This window comes from Sorex araneus, chromosome 3 (genome assembly GCF_027595985.1).
Source record: "Sorex araneus isolate mSorAra2 chromosome 3, mSorAra2.pri, whole genome shotgun sequence".
NCBI classification, from domain to species: Eukaryota; Metazoa; Chordata; class Mammalia; order Eulipotyphla; family Soricidae; genus Sorex; species Sorex araneus.
This window is the reverse complement of record NC_073304.1, coordinates 169,847,673-169,874,354: the sequence shown is the minus strand read 5'-3', so window position 1 is coordinate 169,874,354 and position 26,682 is coordinate 169,847,673. Positions and strand designations below refer to the sequence as shown.

At 53.3% G+C, this 26,682-nt stretch overlaps 1 protein-coding gene across 3 annotated transcripts; it reads right to left on the bottom strand.

Moving 5' to 3' along the window:
- Positions 1-112: 112 nt before the first annotated feature.
- Positions 113-26,631, bottom strand: RNF214 (ring finger protein 214). Of its 3 annotated transcripts, none has more exons than XM_055132696.1 (15): positions 26,510-26,631; positions 24,810-24,930; positions 20,493-20,967; positions 19,865-19,924; positions 17,996-18,136; positions 16,032-16,171; positions 6,539-6,635; positions 6,243-6,331; positions 5,186-5,276; positions 4,916-5,014; positions 4,401-4,777; positions 4,123-4,255; positions 3,841-3,945; positions 3,461-3,556; positions 113-2,143 (listed from the first exon to the last, which is right to left on the bottom strand). In XM_055132696.1, the coding sequence occupies exons 2-15, from the start codon at positions 24,917-24,919 to the stop codon at positions 2,078-2,080; spliced, it is 2,079 nt and encodes a 692-aa protein (XP_054988671.1). In that variant the 5' UTR covers positions 24,920-24,930; positions 26,510-26,631; the 3' UTR covers positions 113-2,077. The 3 variants fall into 3 exon arrangements, with proteins under 3 accessions (XP_054988671.1, XP_054988672.1, XP_054988670.1); XM_055132697.1 differs by lacking the exon at positions 26,510-26,631 and adding an exon at positions 26,462-26,485; XM_055132695.1 differs by lacking the exon at positions 26,510-26,631 and adding an exon at positions 25,430-26,126.
- Between the last annotated feature and the right edge of the window lie 51 nt (positions 26,632-26,682).

Sequence of the window (26,682 nt, the reverse complement as noted above, 5' to 3'; positions counted from 1 at the left end):
CCATCCTGGTCCTGGGCGTCTTTAGATTTCTCCTTAAATGGGCATTACTTCCCACTGGCCCCCAGGCTACCGGAACTCTCGAGCGTAGAAAAGAAAAAAGCTTGACAACAGCTTCTGCTTGTAAAAATATGTATTATATATCTCTATTTGTAAATTCTACTCCGGAACAGACATTGCGTCTCCTCTCACTGCTTCTGGGACCTTCCCCACAGGGTGGGGGGAGGCCCGGCCCCTCCCCGCAGGCCCACGTGCAAAGGGAGAGGGAGGAAAGGGCGGCAGGGGGAGGGGAAGGGGCTCCCTAAGTGTTGCTTTGTGACTGATGCTGAATGGGAAGGAGAAAAGGCAGCTGGGGAGGCTGCAGCCCTGCACCCCCGTCCCTCCTGCTGTGACCCTGGCTCTCGAGCACCCACAGAAGCACCCCCAATTCACTCCATACTTTCTTCCCCCACTGGCTCAAAGATTTGTGGAAAAGCAACACACTTTGATATAAGTAGACTAATTCCTATGCTTGCCAGGTCTGATGGGACACACTGCAGGCAGCCCAACGGCTGCCAATATGGATGCGGGGAGAGAAAATCTGCAGACTGCAAAGCAAAGGACACCCTCCACCCGCACCCCTACAGGAGCAGAGGGCAGAGGCGCCAGTCTTCCATTCGGCCACGTGTGACAGCTCGGGGGTCACGGCACTCCTGAGCCAGGAGGGAGGGCCGCAGACGTCTCGTCCCTACAACATGCCAAGGGAGCCCCCAGATCCAGCTCCTTAAACTGGTGCTAGCTAACAAGCCGGGGCCCCGCGGGGCAGAGAAGAGAATGAGGGGCCGGTGACGATGGGCCAGGAAACAAAAAAGGGTCAGGTGGAGCAGGGAAGGCGGCAGGGGCGGAGAAGGGAAGAGCAGAGAGGAGCAGAGAGAAGGTCGGAGAGGTGGTCAGACGGGGAAGTCCGAGCAGCCCTGGGTGGGGCCACTGGGACCAGGAAGCCTTTGCAGGGCCCGGATGAGAGGATGGATGTCCTTGCCCTGGAGCTAATTTTGCTCTATCAACACTTAACTTTTATTTAATTCCAAAAGTGAAGGGAGTGGAAGCCGTTTCCCCTAGGAGCAAAGACCAAAGGGCAGACCTGAGGCTCTGCTCGGCTGGGAAGCTCGGGACCCACAGTGCTCGGCCGGCAGAGGCTGGTGTCCCAAGTCACAGCAGCCTAGGGACAGGCTGGACCCCGGCCCCTTAGCCTCCAGCCCCGGGACAGCCTGCAGGCAGGTCCCTTAGCTTTCTGGTTTCAAGTCGGGAGCTCAGGACCCCAAGGAGATCCAGAGAGTACTCTTGCACAGACCTCTCCTCTCCGAGGGCCTGCCTGCAGCTCACAGGAGGCCACCTGGCAACCTGGCCTTGACCTTCAGCGGGAGAGGGGCTCCTGAGCTGAGCGCAGATGCCAAGAAGAGGCAGAGGGGGCTGTGAAGCTACGGTCTGTAGCTAGGCCAGTCCCTAAAGAAGAGGGCCCAAGGCCTCGAGTGGGCGGGGCTGGGGGGGTGGGCTGGGGCCCGAGGGGGGGAAACTTGGCCCAGCTGTGAATTCTGCTGATGTCAGACTCCTGTGGACCGCATGTCTCAGAGCCGGTGAGGAGCCAAACTCAGCAGGTCTCGGTTCCCTGCCAGGAGTGGACTGAGGCTGGGCAGCAGGTGAGCACCAGGGTTCACAGGAGCCTGGAGAGCGGGTGGAGGCTGAGCCCGCCAGAGGGGGAAGGGCCCGAGCATCGGCAGCCACCCAGAGGGGCTGTCCCTGGGTCTGGGACAGCCCGAGGCAAGAGTGGCGGGGCGTGAGGACAAGTGACCTCACCTGTCCTATGCTCGGCAGCCCCCCCTCGCCCCCCGGGACTGTGGGAGGAGGGGGACAGACCATTTCTGCATGATATACACACTTTCATTTCACAAACATCGGAATACAGACTTTCTATACACACGTTACCTATATAATAGAAATGTACATGGCATGAGGATATGTTGCTGTATAAATATAGAGTCTTAGAAATCTCGAACCCGCGCTTCACATCAGTCTCTCCTGGCGTCCTCCCCCGTCGGCTCCGTCATTTAAGAGTTGGACAAAAGGGACAAGTGTCATTTGTGTTGGTCTGGGCCCAGAATTTGATACACTGAAAAGAAAGGCAGACGGATAGGGCTCAGGTTTAGGTGTGTGGGGGGGGTGCGGGGGGAGACAAGGGAAGGAGGGAGTGAGCGCCCGGTGTCCAGGCTCCAAAGGCTGCAGGCTGCAGACCACGTGCTGAGTCAGCAAACCTTTACCCAGGGGCGGGAGGGGCTATTCTGTCAGCTTTTACTCCCAAAGAAACTCGAGAGCAGCCGGGCCCTTTCTGGAGCGGACATTAGCAGCAGCAAACAGCCGCGACTCCCTCTGCGAGGCACGTGCCTCTCGGGACCCATGTGGATCCCCTCCCCATCTCCCAGCGCCCATCCCCCTCAACTTACTGCTGCTCTGGGGGGTGGGGGCTGGGCACACCCAGTGATGCTCAGGGGTTACTCCTGGCTCTGCACTCAGGAATCACTCCTGGTGGTGCTGGGGGCTGGGGTGGGGGGGCCCATATGGGGTGCCCGGGTTTGAACTCAGCTTGGCGACGTGCAAGGGAAATGCCCTCCCTGCTGTACTCACACACACACACACACACACACACACACACACACACACACACACACACACACACACACACCCACACACATACACACACAAAGTGGGAAAATACAAAGTGGGAAAACACACACACACACAAAGTGGGAAAATACACACAAAGTGGGAACACACATACACAAAGTGGGAAAATACACACAAAGTGGGAACACACACACACAAAGTGGGAAAATACACACAAAGTGGGAACACGAACACACACACACACACACACGCCACCCCCAACCCCCCGAAATAATAAAGGCGGCCTCAGCCCTGCTGCTAAGAGTCTTAACTCTGCCTGGTGAGAGGAGCAGGGCAGGAATACCCGTCAGCTGCTGAACATGATCTTGGAACAGGCCTTCGAGCAAGTTACTGACCGATACTAGACTCCTGACTCCACTCCTCTTTTCTAAGCAACCCACGCAGCAGTGCCAAGTTAACGGGGGCAGACACATGCATCTTACTGTCAGTTTGCAGCGACTGTGCTGAGCGCTGCAGTGTAGCTGGGCAGGAACAGGGCACTTGCCTTGCATGTGTGGGGCCCCAGGTCTGATCCCTGGCAAGGGCGGGGGTGGGGGTTAGGGGGGGTGGGGGGAACCTCAAAGAACAAAATGGCTTGTAGCTGCTGAGATGGTTTTCCCATCCAATCCCCTGGAGGGAAGAGAGTAAGAGGAAGCAGCGCGGTGCCAGTGACCTTTATGCCTAGAGACCAGAGACGACGGAGTGTCTGAGCCTCAGTACAGCGCCCGGCTTCCCAAGAGCGGACAGCGAGGCGGGTGGCACTGACCTCCTTGTGCAGCACGTGGGAACACGCCATGGGGTGCAGCTCGCTGGGCTGGACCAGTTTCTGGCACATCAGACACAGCTTACAGGTGGCCGGAGCCTGCAGGGCAGAGAGGACAGTGAGAAGGCAGGGCCTGCGGGCGTCTCGCTCCGTGCCCGGGAGCTCATGCGAGTGTAAGCTCACCGAAACTTTGCACCAAGTCAAAAGCTTTAGTATCATAAGAAATGGAAGTTCAACAGAGTCTTGCCGGAAAAGTGCTTGTGTTCCCACACCTGCCCGGGGGCCGCCAACACCCCAGCGGGTGATTAGGGCCCTTCCTGAGCGCCATCTGTGCGCCCTCACCCCCTGGCCTCTCTGGGTCCCTCATTTCAAGGAAGTCTTACGTGTGGAGACCTCCCAGGGTAGGAGACCTGGGCAGAAGGCAAGAACACCGGAGTATTGATCTGGGCCAGCGGAGCCGGGAACAAGGCCCGGATGCGACCGAGCGGCTGTGGGCAGAAAGACGACCAGAGTGAGGGCCGAGAGCAGAGCACAGAGCAGGTGACACGGTCACTTTCCCAAAGGGAGCCAGAGAGCAAACAGCCCCACCCTCCGCCCTCAGCTCCCACAGAGTTCCCACGAGCTTGCGGCTACCCCCCACTTCCTGCCCCCCCGGCGGGGCTCACCTGGGAGCTTGCTGCTATCCGCTCGTGCTCTGTCAGGCGAGCACCCACCAGCTGCATGAGCTCCTCCATGGTCAGGCCGGCCATCGTGCTGCGCGCCGTCTTAATCTGCTGAAGAATGTTGGTCATCTGGGCCCTGGGGAGGGAGAAACGTCACAGGAGGGCGACTTCGCGCTGGACTTGGGGGACTGTCCGGGAAGCCCCCACCCCACCCCGTCTCGGAACCCGAGAACCACTCCGAACGACAAGCCCGTTTCACGCGGACCCTGGGCCCTGCGTACTTATTGCATTGTGGGAACCGCGTCAGCAGCTTCTCCAGAATCTTCTCCAGTTTGTCAACTGGCTGGGGCCGGGGAGTTTCAGCAGAAGCCTTAACACCGCCCAGGCCTGGGGGAGGCGGGACGGAGGCGGCAGGGGGCATGTGTGGGCCGTGGGGGCCGCCAAGGGGACCCAAACCTGGGCTAGTTCTCCCCTGGGATCCAGGAAGGGGCGGGGAGGGCTGGCTGGGCTGGGAGAGGGCGGGGTTCAGGATGGGGAAAGACAAGGGCCGGGGGTCTGCGCTGGGCATGACCATGGGCACTGTGACCTGCCCAAGAGAGAAGGGCATCCGAGGAGCCAGGGAGGGGCTGGGCTGAAACACCTGAAGCAGGAAGTCTGTCTGCAGAGGGCAGGAGAGGGGACAAGGCGGAGGAAACGTGAGTTTAGGAAACCGGAGCAGAAACCCAGGAGCCGTTTACCCCAAATAAAGGCGCTCCCCCCTCATGCCCGCCTCCCCGCCTCCCGCCAGCACGCCTACCTCTGAGGGGGGAGGGGGCAGCGTGGGGGTGGGGATCTGAGGAAGGCTGCTCAGCTTGGCCCCGTTCCTCACGAGCTGGATGTGGCTATTGAACTGGTCCTAGAGAGAGAGGCAGGGGCCCTTGGCACGGGGCTGGGTGGAGGGCGCCAGCCGGGGCCAGGAGGCCCAGGGAGGCGGCGGCCCCACACGGCAATGCCGACGGTGGCTGTGGGGTGCCAGGGGGCCTGCACGGAGCAGCCCTGACGCCAGGCCGCCCACTCCTAGGCTCACCCGAACGTTCTTCTTCATGATCCGAACTCCGTTCAGCCTGGTCTCCCACTCCTGTTTGGACCGAGCTGTGTCTAGTGTCGGGGGGGTCGACCTTCCAAGGAACCAAGAGTCGTTTTCAGAGTGAAAGAAAGTCTCCATGATGACAAAGCAGGCCGGGGGGCTGGGGCAGGTAGAGGGCGGAGCGGGTACGGGCAGGAGGGCCAGGCTCGGAGGGTCTGCCTCGCTGCTCCCACTCCAGCAACGCCTCGGCTGGGACCAGGCTGGCACCGGAGAGCAAGGGCAAGCCTGGAGAACAGGCCGCTGCCCGCCTGAGCACGCGCTCTCAGGAAGAGAAGCGACTACAGAGATCAAATCCCCAGGCATCTGTTCTGCTTTTTCTGGGGTTTTTGTTGTTGTTTTTGTTTGGGGGCCACACCCAGCGATGCTCAGGGGTTACTCCTGGCTCTGTACTCAGGAACTACTGGTGGTGCTCAGGGGACCAGAAGGTTGCCGGGGATCGAACCTGGGTCGGCTGTGTGCAGGGCAAACGCTCTCCCCGCTGCACTGTTGCTCCAGCCCACCCGACATCTGTTATGCTTTTACTGGCATAAAAGATAATGCGTACGCAACTGGAAATGAGACCAAGACACAGATGCAGTGAGAAAACTGTGGGAGGGAGACAGGACGTGTCCACGACTCACAGGGCTCAGAGGGAAAGTGACCACTCAGTTCCGGTGGCTCTCAGCTGCCAGTCCACGGGGGGAAAGGGCTGGAAAGCCATGCCTTAGATCCTAGCTTTAGGCTGAAGGGCATATGAGTGAGTGGGCCAGTTTGTTGCCCCCAAACTGGCCAACAGTAACGGAGTTATGCTGAACTCGCAATGACCTACAACCTATTCCAAATCAACTGCCACATCTTTCTGGCATTTCTCAAGTAAGTTAAGAAGCCCTGTTTTATAGGAGAGCAAGAGAAATCACAGAACAACTATTAAAGCAATTACAGACGTCTTGACGAAAGGCCAGAGCAACAGGCTTGGGATAAATAGAAAAAAACCCTCTCAGTATGGGAAGGTACTTACTTGAGGTAAGTAAGGTGCAATTCGGCTTCTTTTTCTGCTTCTTCTAATTTCAACACTAGCAATTCTTTCCGACTCTCCAGTGACAAGATCTACGGAAACCGAGAGCGTGTACACACACACACACACACACACACACACACATTATTAATTACACATAAACAAGGTTCCTGCTAGATGACCAAAGCAGAGTGTGTGGCTATACGGTAAATACTTCTGAGGCTAATGGTGCCACACAGGACCAAGGCATATCCCACCTAGGAGGCCAACGCTGGGGCCTCAGCATGGAGTCCGCTCACCTCTGCCTTCCACGCCCGCTCTGTCTCTTCCAGAACATTCCGATTTATTTCACCATCCTGATTCTTGAGTCGATCCAGCTCCATTTCCCACACCTCCCTGGAAGGCAAGAAACCCAGACCACTGAGGGGAGGAAAGGCAAGGCCTGCGCACCGGGCCAGCCGTGTCCCAGGATGACAAAGGACTCGGCTGAGGAAGGGTTCAAGTTATCCGGACTGGAGGAGAGAAGCTGAGGTTCCTGTCCCACCTGATTCCTCCCACCAGACTTCAAGAAGGGCAGCAGGGCAGCCCGGGGGAGAAGGAGATCGCTCCCTGGAGCAGATCGGAGAGGGCACTTGTTCTGCACGCTGGTGGGTACAATCCCCAGCTGGTCCCCTAAGCAATGCCAGGAGTGATCTCTGAGCACTTCTGGATATGGCCCCAAACCAAAAATATATAATTTTTTTATAGTTTAAAAAAATAAATATAGATTTAAGCACAGAGCCATGTGGGGACGCTCCTTTGCGGCCCCGCGCGAGATTGACCCCGGAGGCAACTGAACCACTTTGGACACAAGCGGCGCCCCCAAAATGCCTCCAAACTGTGTGCTGGGAGCTTCTGGCCCAGGCGCTGCCGGCAGGGTATGGTCTTTTCTCTCTCAACCCTTTCTTTTTGAACGCAGTGAGGCTATAGCCGGTTTTTAGCGAGTGATGCAATTACCAAAAGAATTTTCCTTGGACTTCATATAGAAATCCAAAACCGCGCGGCTGCAATAGCAGCCTAATGTCATCTAATCATCAGCAATATGAAATGGTTCCTAATATAACCTAATATCTCTTAATTGTCAGCAACGTGTAAATGTTCCTTTTTGGCAGGGCTTAACGTGGGGGGAAACTCCAAACAATAGTACTAAGTTTTTTGTTAAAGGGTAAAAGATTGTAGGGGGCTGGAGCGATAGCACAGCGGGTAAGGCGTTTGCCTTGCACGCGGCCAACCCGGGTTCGATTCCCAGCATCCCATATGGTCCTCTGAGCACCGCCAGGGGTGATTCCTGAGTGTAGAGCCAGGAGTAACCCCTGTGCATTGCCAGGTGTGACCCAAAAAGCAAAAAAAAAAAAAAAAAAAAAAAAAAGGGTAAAAGATTGTAGCGATAGAATTTTAGGCAGAATTTTCCCTGGACTTTATATAGAAACCCAAAACTGCGCGGCCGCGGCAGCCTAATGTCATCTAATCATCAGCAATATGAAATGGTTCCTTTGTAATGGGTTGGACTTTGGGGGGACCATAATAGGGTTAAAGTTTGTAGCGACGTGTAATTTCTGGCTGTACTTTCCCTGGACTTTATACAGAAATTCAAAGCCGCGAGGCTGCTGCCATGGCCGCGCAACCTATTGTCATTTAATCATCACCAATATGAAATGGTTCCCTTTTAACGGGTCGGACTTTGGTGGGAAATCCTAACAAGAATAGTAAGTCTTTTGCTGAAATATTGAAGGCCACCAAAGTGGTAGCCATCTCTATAGACTGAACTAAGCCATATCCCCACGCCAGCTGAGAAGAAATATCCTTCTTTCTCGGGAAGAAACGCGGCGTGGCGTTAACCATAGTATGATGTCCATTAAGCTGACACGGACCTGGTGGAGTGGGAATCGGATGCAAGGGAATAAATTATTATGTACTTGGAACAGCGGGACGCTAGTGGAATCTTGAGCCGGGGCCGATACCAGCGTATTACTTTTGGTTCCAGAAACTGCTTGCAGACATTCTACCAGACTATCAACTAAGCCAGAGCCCCACGCCGGCTGATGACGAGAAATAACCATCTCTTTTGGTTTGTTTTCCCTTTGTCAGGCAGTGTGGTGATTACTAAACAGGCGTGATCTCGGTGGTGCGGGACGAGGGGGGAAAAAAATAGAAAAGTTATGTAACAAACAGCGGGACTTAATATCTCTACATTCTCAGCAATGGAGAGCCATCAAATGCTTCCTTGACAGTGGGACTGTCTTCTCTTTTTTGGGGGGAAACCCTAGCAACAATAGTGAATTATGTGTTGAAACATGGACTGCAACCAAGATAAAGCGTAAACGAAGTGAAACTTATCACTTACAAGGGCGGGGACTGGGGGGGCGGGAGGGGGCGGGAGGTATAATGGGGTGGTTGGTGATGGAATATGGGCACGGGTGAAGGGAAGGGTGTTTGAGTACTGTATAACTGACATAATCCTGAGAACTTTGTAACCCTCCACATGGTGATTCAATAAAATTTAAATTAAAAAAAATAAATATATTTGCATACTTATATATATAGGCAACTTGCAAATTCAATATATACACTTTTCAAACAAAAATCTTTCATCTTACTTTTACAACCTAATGCATCTGCCTATCCTCTTAAAAACGTGAGCTTAAAAATAACTTCGCACAGTGCATACACAGCAGTACTTATTTAGGTGTCCAGGTTATTTCCACTTTCACGATTGTCAATAATGCTAAGTAAGCACCAGCAGCACCACAGGCTAGTGAGGAGCTGGACTGAAGTGGAGAGGAAAGCTTCTTATCGTGGTTAAGGGCAAAGCCACTGAGCTATCCCAGTCTCTACCTTTAAATCCAGACCTAATTTCTCTCTTGCAACAGCCGTTAGCACATGACTGACTCTTTCTGTGCCCCATTTTCCTGAGGCGAAATACGAGTAAGAGAAGAATACATCTCTCACAGAGCTGTTGTGAGCCATTTTCGTAACACCAATGACAGCCGATGGTGTACAGGAAATGACAGCCTATGGCGAACACGAGAGCTCAATACGCATTAGTTACCCAGCATGTCACAACCCTTCCTTCACAGAAGCTAAAACTGATAGGCCTGTGTCCCCAAAGGTGAAAACTGGGTGCTTTTAATGGAGAACAGCAGGCGATCAAGACTCAGAAATAGGCCGCAGAGATGCCTTTGGACCCCACATTAGGCTGTCTTATTTGGGGCAACCTGGAGTGAGTCCCACCACTGCTCAACAAGCCCCAGGAGCCAGAAACCTCCAGAACCCGATCGCCACCTGCTCACAGCCGATCGCCACAGGCTCGGACGAGCCTTCCCCATGAGTGAATCTCATGAAAAACCCAGGTATGCGGGACTTGTGACTGAAATCTCCAGGCTCTCGCAAAGTCGGAAATGGGCTACCTCCCCCCACCTCCCTTTGCTTCCCGAAGCCCAGCTGTCACGCCCACAAACTGCCTCTGGGGCCACTTAAGCTCATTAACTGCCATGAGCCAGAGACTCACAAATAAACCTCGGAAGAGGACAAAAGCAACACACTGCAGAAATGCCTCAGGACCCCAAAGTCACCATCCAGTTAAAAATGTTGATTCTTTGGAACCACAACACCCAAAAGGAAAGAGAGATACCAAATTGGAATGCCCCGCTACAGAGGCGGGGTGGGGTGGTGGGGATGGGATTGGGAGGGTGGGAGGGAAACTGGGTTCATGGGTAGTGGAGAATGGACACTGGTGGAGGGATGGGCTCTTAAACATTGCATGAGGGAAAAAGAAGCACGAAAATGTGTGAATCTGTAACTGTACCCTCACTGTGACTAATTAAAAAATAAATTTTTAAAAAAATTTTGATTCTGACTGTATCACCCTATTTAAAATCTTAAAATTCCTTAAAGTCTTGTACTTTATACAAGGGCTTAATGGCTCCAGGGTGATACAACAATCTTCACACACTTTCCTCTAAGGAAACTTTTTCCAACAATCCTTAGCAGATTATTCATAACAAGCAGTACAAAATAAATCATCTAGATTCTGCTTTGGGGCAAGGTTTTGGCGATCGGAGTGGAATAACTCAAAATATGGTGGTGGGAATATGGTGGTGGGATTGGTGATGGAACATTGAATGTAATCAAATTACTGTAAACAACTTTATAAAAATACATTTTAAAAATTTTTATAAAATTAACATATTGCTTCAAAAACAAACAAACAAAAAAAAAAAACGAGTAACAACCAAAAAAGACGCAGAAACAGAACTAAAGATTAAGATATAGACCTTTGGGGACTGGAGTGATAGCACAGCGGGTAGGGCGTTTGCCTTGCACGCGGCCGACCCGGGTTCGAATCCCAGCATCCCATATGGTCCCCTGAGCACCGCCAGGGGTAATTCCTGAGTGCAGAGCCAGGAGTGACCCCTGTGCATCACCGGGTGTGACCCCCCCCAAAAAAAAAAAGATATAGACCCTCGTGCCAAGCGCCTTCCTTTCAGAACATGCTAGCAAGCCAGGCAAAAGGTAATAAAACAAAACCTGCTGGTGCTCCGGGAAAACCTCTCCTGAATCTGGGGTGAAACCCTTTGCTCTGAGTGAAAACTAACAGAAACCAACGCAGAATGAGTGAGATCAGCCATGAAATTCCATCGGCAGAACAGCAAACATACTGTTTAGGAGGCTAGAATCCCTCCAGGCACCAACAGGCAGCCCTCCTGCTAAAAGCCGGGGCCACAAATTCCTGGTCCCTGGGAGCCCACAGTCCAGCTCTGCCAAGGAAACAAAAGAAATGAGGACGTCTGGGGGCTGCAGTGATAGCACAGCAGGTAGGGCATTTGCCTTGCACGTGGCCAACCCGGGTTCAATTCCCAGCATCCCATATGGTGGTCCCTAGAGCACCGCCAGGAGTAATTCCTGAGTGCAGAGCCAGGAGTAACCCCTGTGCATCGCCAGGTGTCACCCAAAAAAGAAAAAAGAAAAAAAAAAGAAATGAGGAAGTCTGGGCAGACCATAACAGTCAGTGCGGGATCCAAGAACGTGGCCCCCGTGGGGTGGAGCCAGCAAACGGTAATCCCGACATTCCAAGTCCCTGTCCCCAGCACCACAGGCCTGGTCCACCAGGTGGTCCCCAAGAACTGCTGAGCACAGACCCTTGCACAGTACAACTGTCAGGAAGATCACGCAAGGAACAGAGCAGACATGAGCAGAGAGCCTTGGCAGGGGCAAGGCAGTTCAGTGGGTAGAGCGGAGAGGGGATGGCAGCAAGGCCGCAGGACTTGTCTAGAAAAGCTGCTCACAGTCCCGCAAGTCTTTGTGGGGGACTGGTGTACAGAGCAACACTCATCTCGCGAGACCCCGAGTCCTCACTTCGCACTGTCGACGGTCTTCAAAGTGACATGGGACAAGGTCCCAGGTGGTGATGCTCAGGGGCTACTCGCAGCAATGCCTGTGGGGGCCAGTACAGGGCAGGGAAGGAGCCAGGACTGCTGGACACTAAGCCTGTGCCCCTGCCATGTGCACGAACACGCTGGCCCTGCAACAGGACCTTGGAAACAGCACCTCGGGTTTGTACTACAGCGAGTCGGCAAGGATGTGGCTGGAACGAGGACGATCTCGTCTCTGAAATGTCACCTGACACACAGATAAATCTATAGATGCGGGAGACTTGCTATTTTGATCACAGTCGTTTAGTACTGGCACCAGCGAGTCATTTGAGATGACGCTGAGTGTGAATCTTAGCAGCAAACATACCAGATGCTCACATCGCCCAAGTGAATTTCAAGGTTCAGTTGGATGCTGTGAGCGCTGAACCCCTCCCCCACCTGTGAAGCAAGGTATTTTTTTTTATATACTTATCTAGAAAGATACACAGGGGAGAGAAAGAGAGATGTATGTGTTTAAGAGCAAACACAGGCTTCTCCAGAGTGGAAACAGGCAAAGAAACAGAGACAAAGGAGTGAGACAGGGGTTCGAGGGAAGCTCAGGCTAAGCAAGTCCTGAATCTCTTTTTGACTCTTTTGGTTTATCTCAGAACAAATGCATTCATAAGGGCCAGAGAGCCGATATGGTGGGTAGGATGCTTGCCTTGCACACAGCCAACCTGGGTTCAACCCCTGGCATCCCATATGGTCCCCTGAGCTAGGAGTAATTCCTGAGTGCAGAGCCAGGAGTAACCCCTAAGCCCCCAAACAAAAACAAAAGTAAGAGGAAAAGTTATTTTTCTGCTTTTTCCTCTGTCCTAATCCTTAAAATAATCGGGCACTGGTCCTCTGGAATTCATTTCTTCCTCTCCATCTCACCACCACTAGCCTCGGAATTCTCTTTCCAAAACCTCTCCATGAGACTTTAGTGGCTGACGTCCCAGCCGCTCCCCATAATTCATCTAGCATATTTCTAACAAATCTCTAATTATGCATCTCCTGTGTCCAGAACTTTTATGAGCTCTGTTTCTAAAAGAAAATATTATTATGTGCTAAGCCGGGAGAGCAAAAGAAGATGCGGTACTTGCGGTATCAAACTGCACAAATGGGCACCTCCCTAGGAACCAGGTCTCCGGGCTCACGCTCTCGGGCTCACATTCCCTGTAGTCCCCGTCCCCGGACACCACACTGGCCTGTGACATATTCTAGTCAAGGAATTCCCACAAAGCAGTACTGTTCCCATTCGAAGCCCACGCATGCCTGGAGCCGCCTGGAAACTTCCCTTCCAATCTCTTGGAAGCTCTGAGTGACAATGCAGGAAACTCAGCACCCAGGAAGACTACCCTGAGGGCACAAAAGCACCCTGACAGACTGGAGGAAGGGCAAGAAAGGCCTGACCCCTCCAGGGCATGCCTCGAGACACCCCTGCCAAGCACCAGAACTCCAGAACAACTCCAGGGCGCATGCAGGACCTTCCAGTGAAAATGGACCAGCCAGAAGAGGTGTGAGAAACCAGCCATCATTCCTGTCTGAAGACTTAATGTTTTTAAGGGACCTTTTTCAATGCACCCAACAGATCATCGGTGCATGGGTCCTCTCAGAGCTGCCTCGTAGTGGAGGCAGCAGTTGAGGTGTAAATATGAAAACAGAAGGACGGAGGGAATAGACTGAACATGATGGCCACTCAATACCTGTCTTGCAAACTACAACACCCAAAAGGCGCGAGAACAAAAGGGAATGCCCTGCCGCAGAGGGTAGGGGGGATGGGGTGGGGGTGGTGAGAGGGATACTGGGATCATTGGTGGAGATGAACGGGCACTGGTGGGAGATGGGTAAATGATCAGTGTATGACTAAAATGCAAACACAAAAGTTCATAAGTTTGTAACTGTATATCACAGTGATTCTCTACTAAAAAAAATTTTTTAAAAAAAAAAGGACGGAGGGAAGGCATTTGCCTTGCACATGGCTGACCTGGGTTCGATCCCTAGCATCCCATAGGGTCCCCCAGAACCACCAGGAGTGATTTCTAAGTCCAGAGCCAGGAGTAACCCCTGAGCATCGCTGGGTGTGACCCCAAAAAAACAAAAAGACAAAAAAAAAAAAAAAAGACAGAGGGACAGACACGAGCATGGTGCATATAACAGACCAGGGGTCGGCTCTGAGGGTGAGCAGGGCCTTTAGAAAGCTCTGGCTTCACACACAGGGGGACAGAAATGAGGACAGAAAAAGGGGGTCAGCATGTCTGCTCATCATTAGGAAATTCAAAGACAGTTTTCTGGATAACCTCTATTTTTTTCAGTGAAACAAAAGGCAAGATCCCCTGCCAGGATTGAAGAGGGAAGCAGGACACGAGAGGCTTCGACAGGGGTCAGGGACCCAGGTGGCAGCTTAGACAGGGGTCAGGGGAGCTTAGACATATAAGGGGCAATTCCAAGGGCCAGAGCACAGGCTTTGCATGTAAGAGGCCCCCATTTGAGCCCAGCTTCTCGCAGTCCCGAGTACTGTCAGGAGTGACCCTCAGTCACCAGGTTATGAGGAGCACTTCGGGTGTGGCGCCCAAACAAAGCAAACCAACTGAAGAAGAGATGCAGAGGGGCCCCAGGGATCCAGCCAGTGTTACACAACTTCCACCGACCCTGGGATACACAAGTCTATTAGCAGGCGAGGCAGGAGAACAGCAGGGATGGGGAAGTCGAGCCGGGACAGGACCACGGGGAAAGGAAAAGGGCTGGGGAAGGGTGAAAGGGCTGCAGTATGTGCTGTGCAGATGGGAGTCCTGGGTTCACCCCCAGCAAGACGCAGGAGCTGCTGGGAGCAGCCTCCGAGCACTGCTGGGTGAGTCCCACACTGTCCCCACTCGCCCCCGGGGGAAAAAAAGAAAAAGACAGAAAACTGGCGATGGGGGCTGGAGCTATTGCACAGCGGGTAGGGCGTCTGCCTTGCACGCGGCTGACCCGGGTTCAAATCCCAGCATCCCATATGGTCCCCTGAGCACCACCAGGGGTAATTCCTGAGTGCAGAGCCAGGAGTGACCCCTGTGCATCGCCAGGTGTGACCCAAAAACCAAAAAAAAAAAAGAAAAGAAAACTGGCGATGGTAAAGGAATAATTCAGGTATTGGATCCAGAATCTAGGCTGGGAATTCAAGGAGCTGCAAGAGTGGTGGGAAATGAATCCACTCGACAAAACACAGGGCTGACGGAGTGGGCGCAGGACCAGGATGATGGCTCTGGCCGAAAGTGGGATGCGGAAGCTGGGCAGCACCTCTGCAGGCAGGAGTCTCGGGTTCGATCCCTGGCACTGTGCATGGTTCCCTAAGCACTGCTGGAAATGAGTCCCGAGCAGAGCCAGGAGCTGTCTCTGAGCAGCCCTGGGGCAGCCCAGCCCCCGCTTCCCTTAAAGACAAGCTCAAGCACGTAGAGAAACAGTGCAGTAGGACAGCGGGGGAGGGCACGTGCTTTGCACCTGGCAAACGGGTTCAATCCTCGTCACCCCAGACGGCCTGCTGAGCCCCCCAGGAGTGATCACTGAGCGCAGAGCCAAGAGCACTGACAGGTGTGGCTCAAAAACCAAAACAACGAACCACGCCAAAAAAAGCAAACTCCAAGAGGTGGAAGAGATAGTACAGGGTTAAGGTGCTTGCCCTGCATCCCACTGACCCCAGCTGGAGCCCTGGTACCACACGTGGCTCCCCAGAGCCATCAGGAGTCACTCCTGAGCAAAGAACCAGGAACAAGCACTGAGCACCCTTGGGTGAGGCCCATGCAAGCCCCCTCCAAAGGAGAACACAAGGACCAGAGCAACAGTGCAGTGGGGAGGGCATGTGTCTTGCACGCGCTCAATCAGGGTTCAAATCCTGGCATTTCATATAGTCCCACATACACACACGCTTTACACATAGCCAACCCGGGTACAGTCTCAAGTCCCACCAGGAGTGATCCCTGGGCACAGAGCCAGAAGGAAACCTTGAGCATCGCAAGATGTGGCCCCAAACCCCAAAAGACAAACAATAAAATTATGTCGAAAGAAAAGAATCCAGCAGTACAAACAGGCCTATTCCTGTAGGAAAAGCACATGTGTGCGCATGCACGCACGCACGCGCACACACACACACACAGAATCATGGAATTATTTTATTTTATTATTTTTTTTTTTGCTTTTTGGGTCACACCTGGCGATGCACAGGGGTTACTCCTGGCTCTAAACTCAGGAATTACTCCTAGCGGTACTCAGGGGACCATATGGGAATCAAACCCAGGTCGGCCGCGTGCAAGGCAAATGCCCCACCCGCTGTGCTATCATTCCAGCCCCAGAATCATGGAATATTTTTAATAGAATCACTTACCTTCTACCTTTCTCGCAAAGCTTCTCAATTTCTGCTTTCAAATCTTGCTCCTTCTGTAAAAACTCCTTCTTTTCTTTCTCTATCTTCTTCTTTGTTTCTTCCCGCTTTATCGTTACATCCTGGATAGCCTTCAATATCTCCTGAGTCCCGGCAATCACAGTAATACACAAAGAAGGAAATAAATTAGTTCACTCTGTTATTTTCAACTATCACAAACTTCCATTCTGACTTAGTGACTTCAAATGAATTGAAGGAACCTCGCTGATGACGTCTGAAAGCCGATGTCAATGGGAGCAGGAACATTAGATAAAGCCAATCTCAACTCAATAGAAGAACACGTTCCTAACAATCAGAGCTATTCCAAAATGAAAACTACTGCCTTGCAAAGCACCAAACTCTCCACTTCTGGTGCTCAAACGAGGCTAAAGGCACACCTGTCAGGGATGCTGACAGACCGTCTTGCACAGGGTGGGGTCTGATCTGTCAACAAATATGGTCTTGTTTTGCTTTGTTATGGTTCTACTTAGTTATGTGTGAGGTTATTATATTTTGCTCTATTTTCACTTTTTAAATACATATGCACATAAACTGTTTCTACTACTTAAGTATGTATATGTGCACATACATGCATACAAATACATGCATTCACACAATAAAAAAATATGGGCAGAGATAAAGGTCAGTGGTAGAGCACAAGCTTTGTATGAAGTCTCGGATTTTATTATTGGCATTAGCCCATATTGCCCAAAATAAATCAAATGAAGGTTAAGTCATCCCCTTTGTCAATTCAACTTCAACTCCACCCTTTATAAAGTTATCAATAAGTAGGGTTTTTTTTTTTTTTGCTTTTTGGGTCACACCCAGCAATGCACAGGGGTTACTCCTGGCTTTTCACTCAGGAATTACTCCTGGCGGTGCTTGGGGGACCATATGGGATGCCGGGGATCGAACCCAGGTTGGCCGCGTGCAAGGCAAGCGCCCTACCCGCTGTGCTATCGCTCCAGCCCCTAAGTAGGGTTTTTTTTTTTTTTTTTGCTTTTTGGGTCACACCTGGCAATGCTCAGGGGTTACTCCTGGCTCTGCACTACTCAAGAATTACTCCTTACTCCTGGTGGTGCTCAGGGGACCATATGGGATGGGATGCTGGGAATCGAACCCGGGTCAGCCACGTGCAAGGCAAATGCCCTACCCGCTGTGCTATTGCTCCAGCCCCCCCCCCGGTTATTTTTTTAATTACTATTATTTTAATTTTGGGCCATACCTGACAATGCTCAGGGGTTACTCCTGGCTCAGGAATTACTCGTGCTGGTGCTTGGGCGACCACAGAGGCTGCCAGGGATCGAACTGGGGTCAGCAGCATGCAAGGCAAGGGCCCTACCCACTGTACTACCTCTCCAGCCCCAAATGAATTCACATTCTAATACACTGTCTGCGAACAGCCTTTGGTCTTTTGGAGGGAGCAGGGCCAGCACGGTCTGGCTGCTCTCCTCCCCTGCCCCTGCCCCCTGTGTCTATTTCTCTGTCATCACCTGTGCCCCAAGAGTATACAGCTTCTTGAGTCCTGTGAGCCTCTCGAGCAAACGCAACCTGATGGGGGCAGGGACGTGGGCTTTACGGCCAGTCGGTCAGAAGGCTGGGTAATGACTACCCGGGCTTTCAGCTGGAGTCTGGAGTCTGGGGGAGGAGCCCACATCAGCCACAGCGCTGATCGCCTTGGCCTGTGACTGCATCACAATGGGTGAGGTGCCAGGGTCACTCGCAGCCACTTTCCGGGGGTCGCACAGTTGCCAGGAAGCAGATGTCAGAACTGGGCTCAGTCAGGGCAGTTCTCAAACGCCTTGCTGGCATCTGCCTGACCGCCGTGGGGCAGCCTCCACACGCCCGTGCTGAAGCCGGGGTCCACACACCCCACACACTCCTGCTCATTCAGAAACAGAATCCCAAGCGCGAGCCAGGCCGAGTACCTGGTGATTCTTCATCTCTTCTTCCCTCCGCTGCTGAAGCTGCTTTAACTGAACCTGGAGCTGGTTCTCAACTTGCCTCTGCTTGTCTAGGACCTCTCGGTAGCGCTCCTTCAGTAAGGTTCTCTCGGTCATCATTTTACCCTATCAGTGACAAGAGCAGAGAAGTCGGACTGCATGACCAAAATACAGGAAACAGCCATTTTCCTGTTCTGGCTCCTGGGCAGAGTGCTCTGAACAGCACTGCAGTCACCAGCCACGAGGGCCACAGACACTGAAACAGATGAAAATAAGAATGTGTATGTGTGCGTGTGTGTGTCTGTGTGTGTGTCTACCTGCCACAAGTGCCACAGACACTGAAATGGATGAAAATAAGAACATGTGTGTGTGTGTGTGTGTGTGTGTGTGTGTGTGTGTGTGTGTGTGTGTGTACTGGCCAAAGTGCCATGGACAATGAAACAGATGAAAATAAGAACACAGGTGTGTGTGTGTGTGTGTGTGTGTGTGTGTGTGAAAGAGTGAGAGAGAGCAAGAGTGAGAGAGCGAGAGAAAGAGCGAGAGCGAGAGCGAGAGCGAGAGCGAGAGAGAGAGAGAGAGAGAGAGAGAGAGAGAATGACAACACTGGCCATAAGTGGCACGTTCACTTAATTTAAATAAGAATGTACGTGTGTGTGCATACATGTGATGCCAGGGATTGGAACATGGGCTTTATACACACAAGGCAAACACTAGACTGCTAAACCACATCCCCTGCCAAGGAACCAAATTGCTTAACACCTGCCACGTTTCACTGCCTTTTGAAGAGCATGTGGGACGCATGCCACCCAGGAGTATAGAAGCCAAACAAAATACCAGCCCGGGCCTTGCTAGCCAGCAGCTGGCCAATTTCTACCCTGCTGCTAAGCACTAATACTGGTAACTTTGTAGTTGGCCCCACCCATTGCTATCCATTCCTCTGGCGTTTTTTTGGGGGGGAGGGGGTCGGCTTTTGAGCACAGGTAACAATGTGTGGAGTCATGCCCATTGGCGCCGGGGAGACCACACAGGGCGGGGGTTGGATTCCAGGCCGAGGCTCTCTCTTGATTCTACGGAAACACACCTGATACCTGCAGGGACCAAGGGAGGACGATGTAGCCTGCGCAGACGCAGTGTGCACGCTTTTCTCATCACCGCCCTCTCAATCAGGGATTATTAAAATGACGGGCCATGCCCAATCCGGGTTTGATCCCCAGCACCTGCTATGGTCCCCCAAACCCTGCCAGGTGTGATCCCTAAACATAGAGCCTGGAGAACAGTCTGAGCATGGTCAGGCGTGTCCCCAAAACCAAAAACAACAACAAATAAGCTAACCCCCGTGCCCCCGCGAGGCCAGAGGGATAGTACAGGAGGTAAGACTCCGGCTCTGCACGCAGCCGACTCAGGCGCAGACACCGACACTGCAAGGTCCCCCGAGCGTGGCCGAGAGCAACCGCCAAGCACTGGAAGCTGGGAGCAGCCCCGAGCACAGCCAGGTGCGGCCTCAAATCCAGAAATCAAAACAAAGCCTGCCGAGTTGACACTCTGGCCCCAGAAATGTTTTATTGCCCTCCATGATTAACGCACGCCAATAACAAACTTCTTCCCAGCTGTCCTGTTCAAGGTGCACCAAACACCCAATTGAGCGAGTGCCAACAAGCACTTTTCCCGCCCCTTTCCACTCAGTTAACACATCTTACGGCCTAAAGATCTCGCATGAGTAAACTCCCACCTCGACCGTGACCAAGCAGCGAGCCGACCCTCTGTCAGGGCCGGTTCTGGACCACGCCCGCCAGAGGGGCTGTGGCCTTCTCATTACCGGGCTCAGAGGCCTGCTGGAGTTGTTCCATCACTCACCAGATTCTTCTCAATGTCTTGGTCTGTGTTTACCTCTGAGTCCGCCGTCTTAAAGTCAGTCTATAAAGGAAAATAACGAGATTCACAAACACTCAGAGACACTTTACGAGACACACTCATGTGAGCCCCACATTCAGACAAGAGCGGCTTTCTGCTGCCTGCCTCTCGCTGACCATCCGGATCCCGGCAAAGGGCCTCAAACGTCCCCCATGCACTAAACATCCCCCTCCCCCCTAAGAGCCTCGGGAAACCCATCAGCACCTGAAGGCCAGCCTGCAGCGTGAGGCCAGCGGTCAGTGCCTCCCTGCTCCCACCCACAGTGCCCATCCTTTCTGGCGTGGCAGAGCCGGCCGGCCGCCTCGGAGAGAGTCAACAAGGGTTGCTCCCCGTACCCGCACACATCCGTGACTCTGCCGTCATACGTGACAAAGTCCCAAGTCACTGCTGGCCCCGGGTTGCACTATTTTAGGGGCCACAGAGAGAGGCGGCTCGAGTGGCTCGCGTGGAGTCAGCCGTGTGCCACTGACTGCGGGGAATCGTGACACCTCTCCTAGCCACGGCCCGAGCACGTGGACAGATCAACCGCCCACCGCGCACGCACGTTAGGAGTAGAAACTTGATACTCGACCTGGACAGCAATGTTCTGAGAAAGCTTCGGGGAAGCGCTGTCCTGATCCGCTCGGCCTCCTTCCACGCCAGAGGCAGGCGGTACTACGGGGCGGCTATCCGAGCCTGCGTCCCTGCCCCCCTCCTTCAGGACGGAGGCTGCCGGGGACAGGTCTGCAGAGCCATTCCCGGAGGCAGGCTGCTGGGGAGAGGCTGGCTGGAGACTCTCGGGCACGAGGCGCTCCCCCTCCTCGCCTGCTTTGCCGGCCGCGTCCTTCAGAGCAGACTGAGACCCCCCGCCAGAAAGGCCAGGGGCTGCAGCTATGAAGTCGCCTTCTAAAGCCGCCTGGCGCGCAGCCGAAGTGTCATCGGCGGAGGAACCAGGGTCCTGCTCTGGCTGCTCCAAATGCACATTTCTGTTATTCTCCGTGGTCACTGCCGGGCTACTTACACTGGACAGAGGAGAGCTCTTGTGCTTCTCTGCAGGGTCTTTGGGGCTATCAAAGACACAAGAGGAAAAGGTTCCCTCTTCAACTCCCCATCTTACAGAGGCCCAAACATGCAGTCCCTCACACAGCCACCAGCAGGGCAGACACAGGTAGGAAAACACCCACCGTCAGAACGGACAGGTACAAGCCTCTGGTTTGCACGCGCCAGGCGGGAAGGAATGGGGTTCTGAGACAGTTCCCAATAAGGGACCAACAGAAATCACTCTCATGATTAAAAAAAAAAGGAAAAGAAAGCATTCTTGTTTTTTGATTTTGGGTGATACCTACCCATGCTTGAGGGCTCTCAATAATAACTATTCTCATGATTAAAAAAAGAAGAAAGGGGGCTGGAGTGATAGCACAGCGGGTAGGGCGTTTGCCTTGCACGCGGCCGACCCGGGTTCGAATCCCAGCATCCCATATGGTCCCCTGAGCACCGCCAGGGGTGATTCCTGAGTGCATGAGCCAGGAGTGACCCCTGTGCATCGCCAGGTGTGACCCAAAAAGCAAAAAAAAAAAAAAAAAAAAGAAGAAAGATGAGGGCCAGAGCAAATAGTACAGCAGGGAGAGCATTTGCCTTGCACGCGGCCGACCCACGTTCAATCCCCAGCATTCCATAGGGTCCCCAGAGCACTGCCAGGAGTAACTCCTGAGTGCAAAGCCAAGAGTAACCCCTGAGCATCAAGGGGTGTGACCCAAGGAAGGAACTGGGGGAGGGTCATACCTGGCAGAGCTTAGAGGCTACTCCTAGCTCAGGTGTCTATCCTGCAGCGCTTGGGGGAGTATATGAGGGGCCGAAGATTAAACCCAAGTCAGCTATGTGCAAGACAAACACCCTATCCACTCCACTGTATCTCTCCAGCCCCAGAAATATTGTTTTCACCCCACTCCTATTTCACAAAAATCATTATTCAGGAGCCAGACTGATAGCACAGTGGGGAGGGCACTTGCCTTGTACACAGACGACCCGGGTTCTATCCCCCGTGTCCCATATGGTCCCCTGAGCACCGCCAGCAGTGATTCCTTAGTGCAGTCAGGAGTAAGTCCTGAGCTTCGCTAGGTGTGGCCCAAAATAAAAAATAAAAAAATCTTCATTCAGGGCTAAATGGCAAAACACACATGTGAGACCCTGGCGCCACAAAAAAATCATCATCATCATCTTCTTTCGTCTTTATGCAGCTCTTTGGACAGACCCACTTTTCTTCTGTTTTGCAGCTGGGGGGTAAAAGCCAGGCCAGCAGCTCTCTGCCGCTGAGCCACCTCCCCAGCTCCAAAGTCCCTGTTTACATCCGTCAACTTTCTCAAAGTGTAGCCTACACGGCTATTCCCTGAAGGGCAGGCAAAAGGCTGTTCAGGGCTTCTGTTTGTTTGGGGGCCACACCCAGCAGTGCTCCCGGGACTATATGCTGTGTCAGGGTCAGTCCCAGGTCGGCCCCAAGCTAGGCAAGCCTTACCCGGTACTGTCCCTCCAGCCCACTTCAAACAATTCTGAATCCAAAACGGAAGCTGCCGTTCCCGCCTGACAAACATGCGTAACAGGATACTTTATCAATCCTCATGGCCATTTTACCTACTTATTAAATAGTTCTTTGAAACCTACTTACGATAGCATCCAATACACACAACTCAAAGCCTTTCATGCACGAATGAATAAATCTATGTTAAATATCTTTGTTGGGGGGAGGCAGGTGGGAGGGAAACTGGGGACTTTGGTGGTGGAAAATGTGCACTGACAAAGGGACAGGTTTGAAACACTGTGTGACTAAAAAAACTATGAACAACTTTGTAACTGTTTATCTCAGGGTGATTCAATAAAAACTAAAATTTAAAAATATCTTTGTTCTTTTTATTTTTTTAATAGACAATGTCAAATGCACCTTACAAGCACCCCACACTAGTATTGACAGGAATGTTGGTTAATCAAAGAATTTTTCTTTCCTTATTACTACTAGTTCAAGCTGAGATTATTCTGTGATGCAAAATTTCTTTCTCTATTTTAGGTTTTTGGGCCCTATCCAGCAGTGCTCAGGGCTTACTCCTGGCTCTGCTAGCTCAGGGATTACCCCTGGTGGGCTCTGGGGACCATACGGGGTGCCAGAAACCAAACCTAGTCAGCGACAAGAAAAGCACTCTACTCATTATACTATTGCTCTGGCCCTGAAATTTCTTTATATAAACTAAAATTAGAAAAACTCATTTTCTTTATTACAAAAATTTAGGGGCTAAAAAGATACAGTGGGTAAGGCACTTGCTGACCCAGGGTTTGATCCCCGGCGTCCCATATGGTCCCCTGAGCACTGCCATGAATGAATCCTGAGAGCAGAACCAGGAGTCAGCTCTGAGCATTGCTGGGTGTGGCCCCAAAAACCATAAAATAGAAAATATAAATTAAGAAAATTGAATTCACCCTTGAGGAGGTGAATTCCTTATAAATTATATATAAATAAATATAAATAAAACAATTTATTATAAATATTCCTTATAAATAAGTTGGGCATATGAAGTACCAGAGTGTAGATCCTGCCTCTCCCTTTTGTGTGACCCCAGACAGGTGACTAAGCTTATTTGTACAACAGCAATCCCGTCACCCGGCTGAGGCTCAGCAAGAGGATTACCTGCTATGATGCAAGGTAGTGCCAGGTTCAGGACCTGGCACCAGGCAAACAGTCCCAACACTTTATTGTGAGAGTCACTACCTGCAGGAATGGCTAATTTAATTTACAAAATGAAACACACGTTCAAGGCTAGCGATACTTCACAATTTTTCTCTCCACTCATTCGCCAACAAACCTCTCTTCACAGAGACAAATATTTACTGAGGACTCTGGAGTCAGTCAAGCTCAGTTCCAAGCCGGCCCTAAGGGAGCTTGGTAACCTTGAAAGAGTTCCTGACTCTGTCCCTCAGTTCCCGTACCTGTGAGCAGGGATTACACACTGGCACCCCTCCTGGAGTTACTGTGAGGATCCAACACAACGAAACAGGTAAAGCTCTTAGAACAGTATTTTCCACTGTGTTAGGGATCAGGGACTCTCCCACAGGTAAAATACCCAGTTCAGTACCATCTAGCAACTTTACTTTTCCCCATATTTAACAACTTTTTATTTATTTATTTATTTTTGGATCACACCTGGCCATGCACAGGGGTTACTCCTGGCTTTGCACTCAGGAATTACTCCTGGCAGTGCTCGGGGGACCATATGGGACACGGGGAATAGAACCCGGGTCGTCTGTGTACAAGGCAAGTGCCCTCCCCAATGTGCTGTCAGTCTGGCTCCTGTTATAGTATAGACAAACACAAGAACACGGTTAGATAAACATGTGTAGGACTATCTTTACAGCCACGCAATAAAGACAGCAAGGATGCATCTATGTGTACGAAACACACCATCTATGGAGAAAAAGGCAGGGAAGTCTTTGCATTTGAGGGTAAACTGGACCCCTCCTGTGTTCTCCTCTAGCTACTGTGGTCTCCTCTAGCTACTCTGCAAACACCTGCTGCGGACAGGAGGTTGTGTCAGGGACCCGAAACATAAATACACACGAGAGAGCTCGTGTTTGTTTCCCTCCCTTCACGCAAGACTTTTGTTTTTGAGCCAGCAACGCTCTGGGGTTACTCCTGACTCTGCAATCAGAAATGACTCTTGAGCACTGCTCAGCAGAGCTTATGGGATGCCGGGGACTGAACCCGGGAGGGCCGTGAGCAAGGTCAGAGGACTTCCCGCGGTACTATCACTCAGCCCCATACCCTTCTTACAAGTTTCCAGGAGAACCCAAGGGGAAGGTTTGGCCAGAGAGTCCCGCAGAACCGCGCAGACCTTGATGCCTCCCCAGGGGGGATGGGGCTCCTTACCTTAGACCATCGGGGAAGCCTTCCTCGGATTTGGAAGCACATAAACTAGAGGAGGATTCGGGAGGGTCGGGGGCACTGGCTGCTATGCCAGCCACCTCGGGCGCCGCCATCTGCTCTGTGCCTGCAGGAGGAAACCGGGTGAGGAGTTCGAAACGACCCAAGCAAACGCACCTCTCCCTGCAGCCTGGCCTGATTATCCTGGCTCCCGAGACACGCTACACCATCACCTGGATGCCTGGAGGTTCCATGAGAAACCACCTCCACGAGGCTCCTCGGCCTCAGGGATCCCATCTGGGTGAAACACCCCAGCCCGAGCCCGGAAACCAGCCTGTGCTCCTGAGGATCTCCCATGCCCATCCTGTCCGACATCACTTCCAAAGGTTGTTATTTGGGGCCTAAAAGCATTACTAGCTGAGATTTAGAAATCCCTTTACGAGAGCTGGAAACCTAAGGCATTATTAGCCTTGCACACAACCACCTTAGTCTGATCCCTGGCACCCCCTGTAGTCCCCTCCCCCTCCCCCAAGCCACTCCAGGAATGATTCCTGAGCCCAGAGCCAGGAGGAAGCTGTTCTGTGGTGTGTAACCCCAAATCCCCTCAAAAAAAAAAAATTCCTTGCCGGCTGTTAGACTGAAAGCACTCTCCGGGCAGGGACCACACAAGGGGTGAAGCATCTGCACGGACCAGTGTTCACTCCTGGGTACCCCATCCGGTCCCCCAAGTTAGCCGGGAGTGATCCCTGACTATAGCCAGGTGTGGCCCCCCCCAAATCCAAAAATTAAAATTTGGGGAAAAAAAAAACACCCATAATAAAAGCACTCTCCGTTAGCTTCCCCTGAGTCTTCTGGAGGTGCTTGCAAGAAGCAGCGCTTCTCCACCGGGCGTTTTCCAAGTTCCTTTTCCCCAGATGGGAAAAGTTGGGAGAAGCCGGGACTGGGCAGAAAGTACCGCTTCGGAGAGCGGCTGCATCGCTGCAAGCCTAGAAAACCAGCTCCAAGACGGGGTGCCCCCCACGAGGGACCCGGCCAGCAGCCCTGCTGGGGTCACCAGACCATCCTCTAGCCGCGGGGCAACCCCGGGGCCCTCCGGCCTGGCAGGAAAAACAGGGCAATGGGGGAAGCCCTGGAGGGGAGGAAAGGCACGCGGGGCTCGTCCTGAGTCTCCTTTTTTATTGTAATAACCTCCGCTGGACACCCGCACAGGGATGGTGGCGACTGGGCTGTGTCCACACACACCCCTCCCTAAAAACACCGCCGCGTGCCTCAGTTTCCCCCCACTGGACCGAGCTCCGGAGAGAAAACGGGGAATCGCCGCCCCCCACGCTCTGCTCCGATTTCCGACCGCTCCCGCCGGGCTCGGGGTCGGGGTCCGGGTCGGGGCTGCCCGCGCGCAGGGCCGAGGCGGCGCGGGGGGCGCGCGCAGCGGGCGGGGCCGAGTGGACGGGGTAGCGGAGCGGCCGCCCCGCGGGGACAATGGGGGGAAGCGGCGCGCCGGGCCGGCCCCCCCTCCCCCCGCGCGCGGCCGCCGGCGGGGCCAGCGCTGCCCCCCGGGCCCGCTCCAGGCCGAGCCCCCCGGGCCGCGCGCGCGGGCCCCCTCCACGCCCCCCCGCCCCGCCCCCGGCCCCGCGCCGCCGCCCCCGGCCCGCACGCACCGCCCGCGCCGCGCCCCCGGGAGGGCCGTGGGGGAGGGACGGACGCACCTGAGCGGGCGGCGCGGGGGAGGGGGCGGCCGAGCTGGGGCAGGGGGCGGGCGCCGGCCCGCGGGCTCCTCCCACTTCCGGCGGCGCGGGTCCCGGGACCCGGGAGAGGAGCGGCCGCCACGGCCCCGCGCCCGCCCCCGACGGCGCCCCCTGGCGGCCGGAGCCGGCGCGGC

Excerpts from the sequence above, each read along its gene's own strand:
- RNF214 (XM_055132695.1), bottom strand. The coding sequence starts at position 25,484 with ATGCTTCACCCCTTGTGTGGTCCCTGCCCGGAGAGTGCTTTCAGTCTA. Across the intron at positions 20,968-24,809 it reads GGCTTCCCCGATGGTCTAAG|CCCCAAAGACCCTGCAGAGA; the intron begins GTAAGGAGCCCC and ends TGTCTTTGATAG. Across the intron at positions 2,144-3,460 it reads CCCACGTGCTGCACAAGGAG|TGTATCAAATTCTGGGCCCA; the intron begins GTCAGTGCCACC and ends CTTTCTTTTCAG.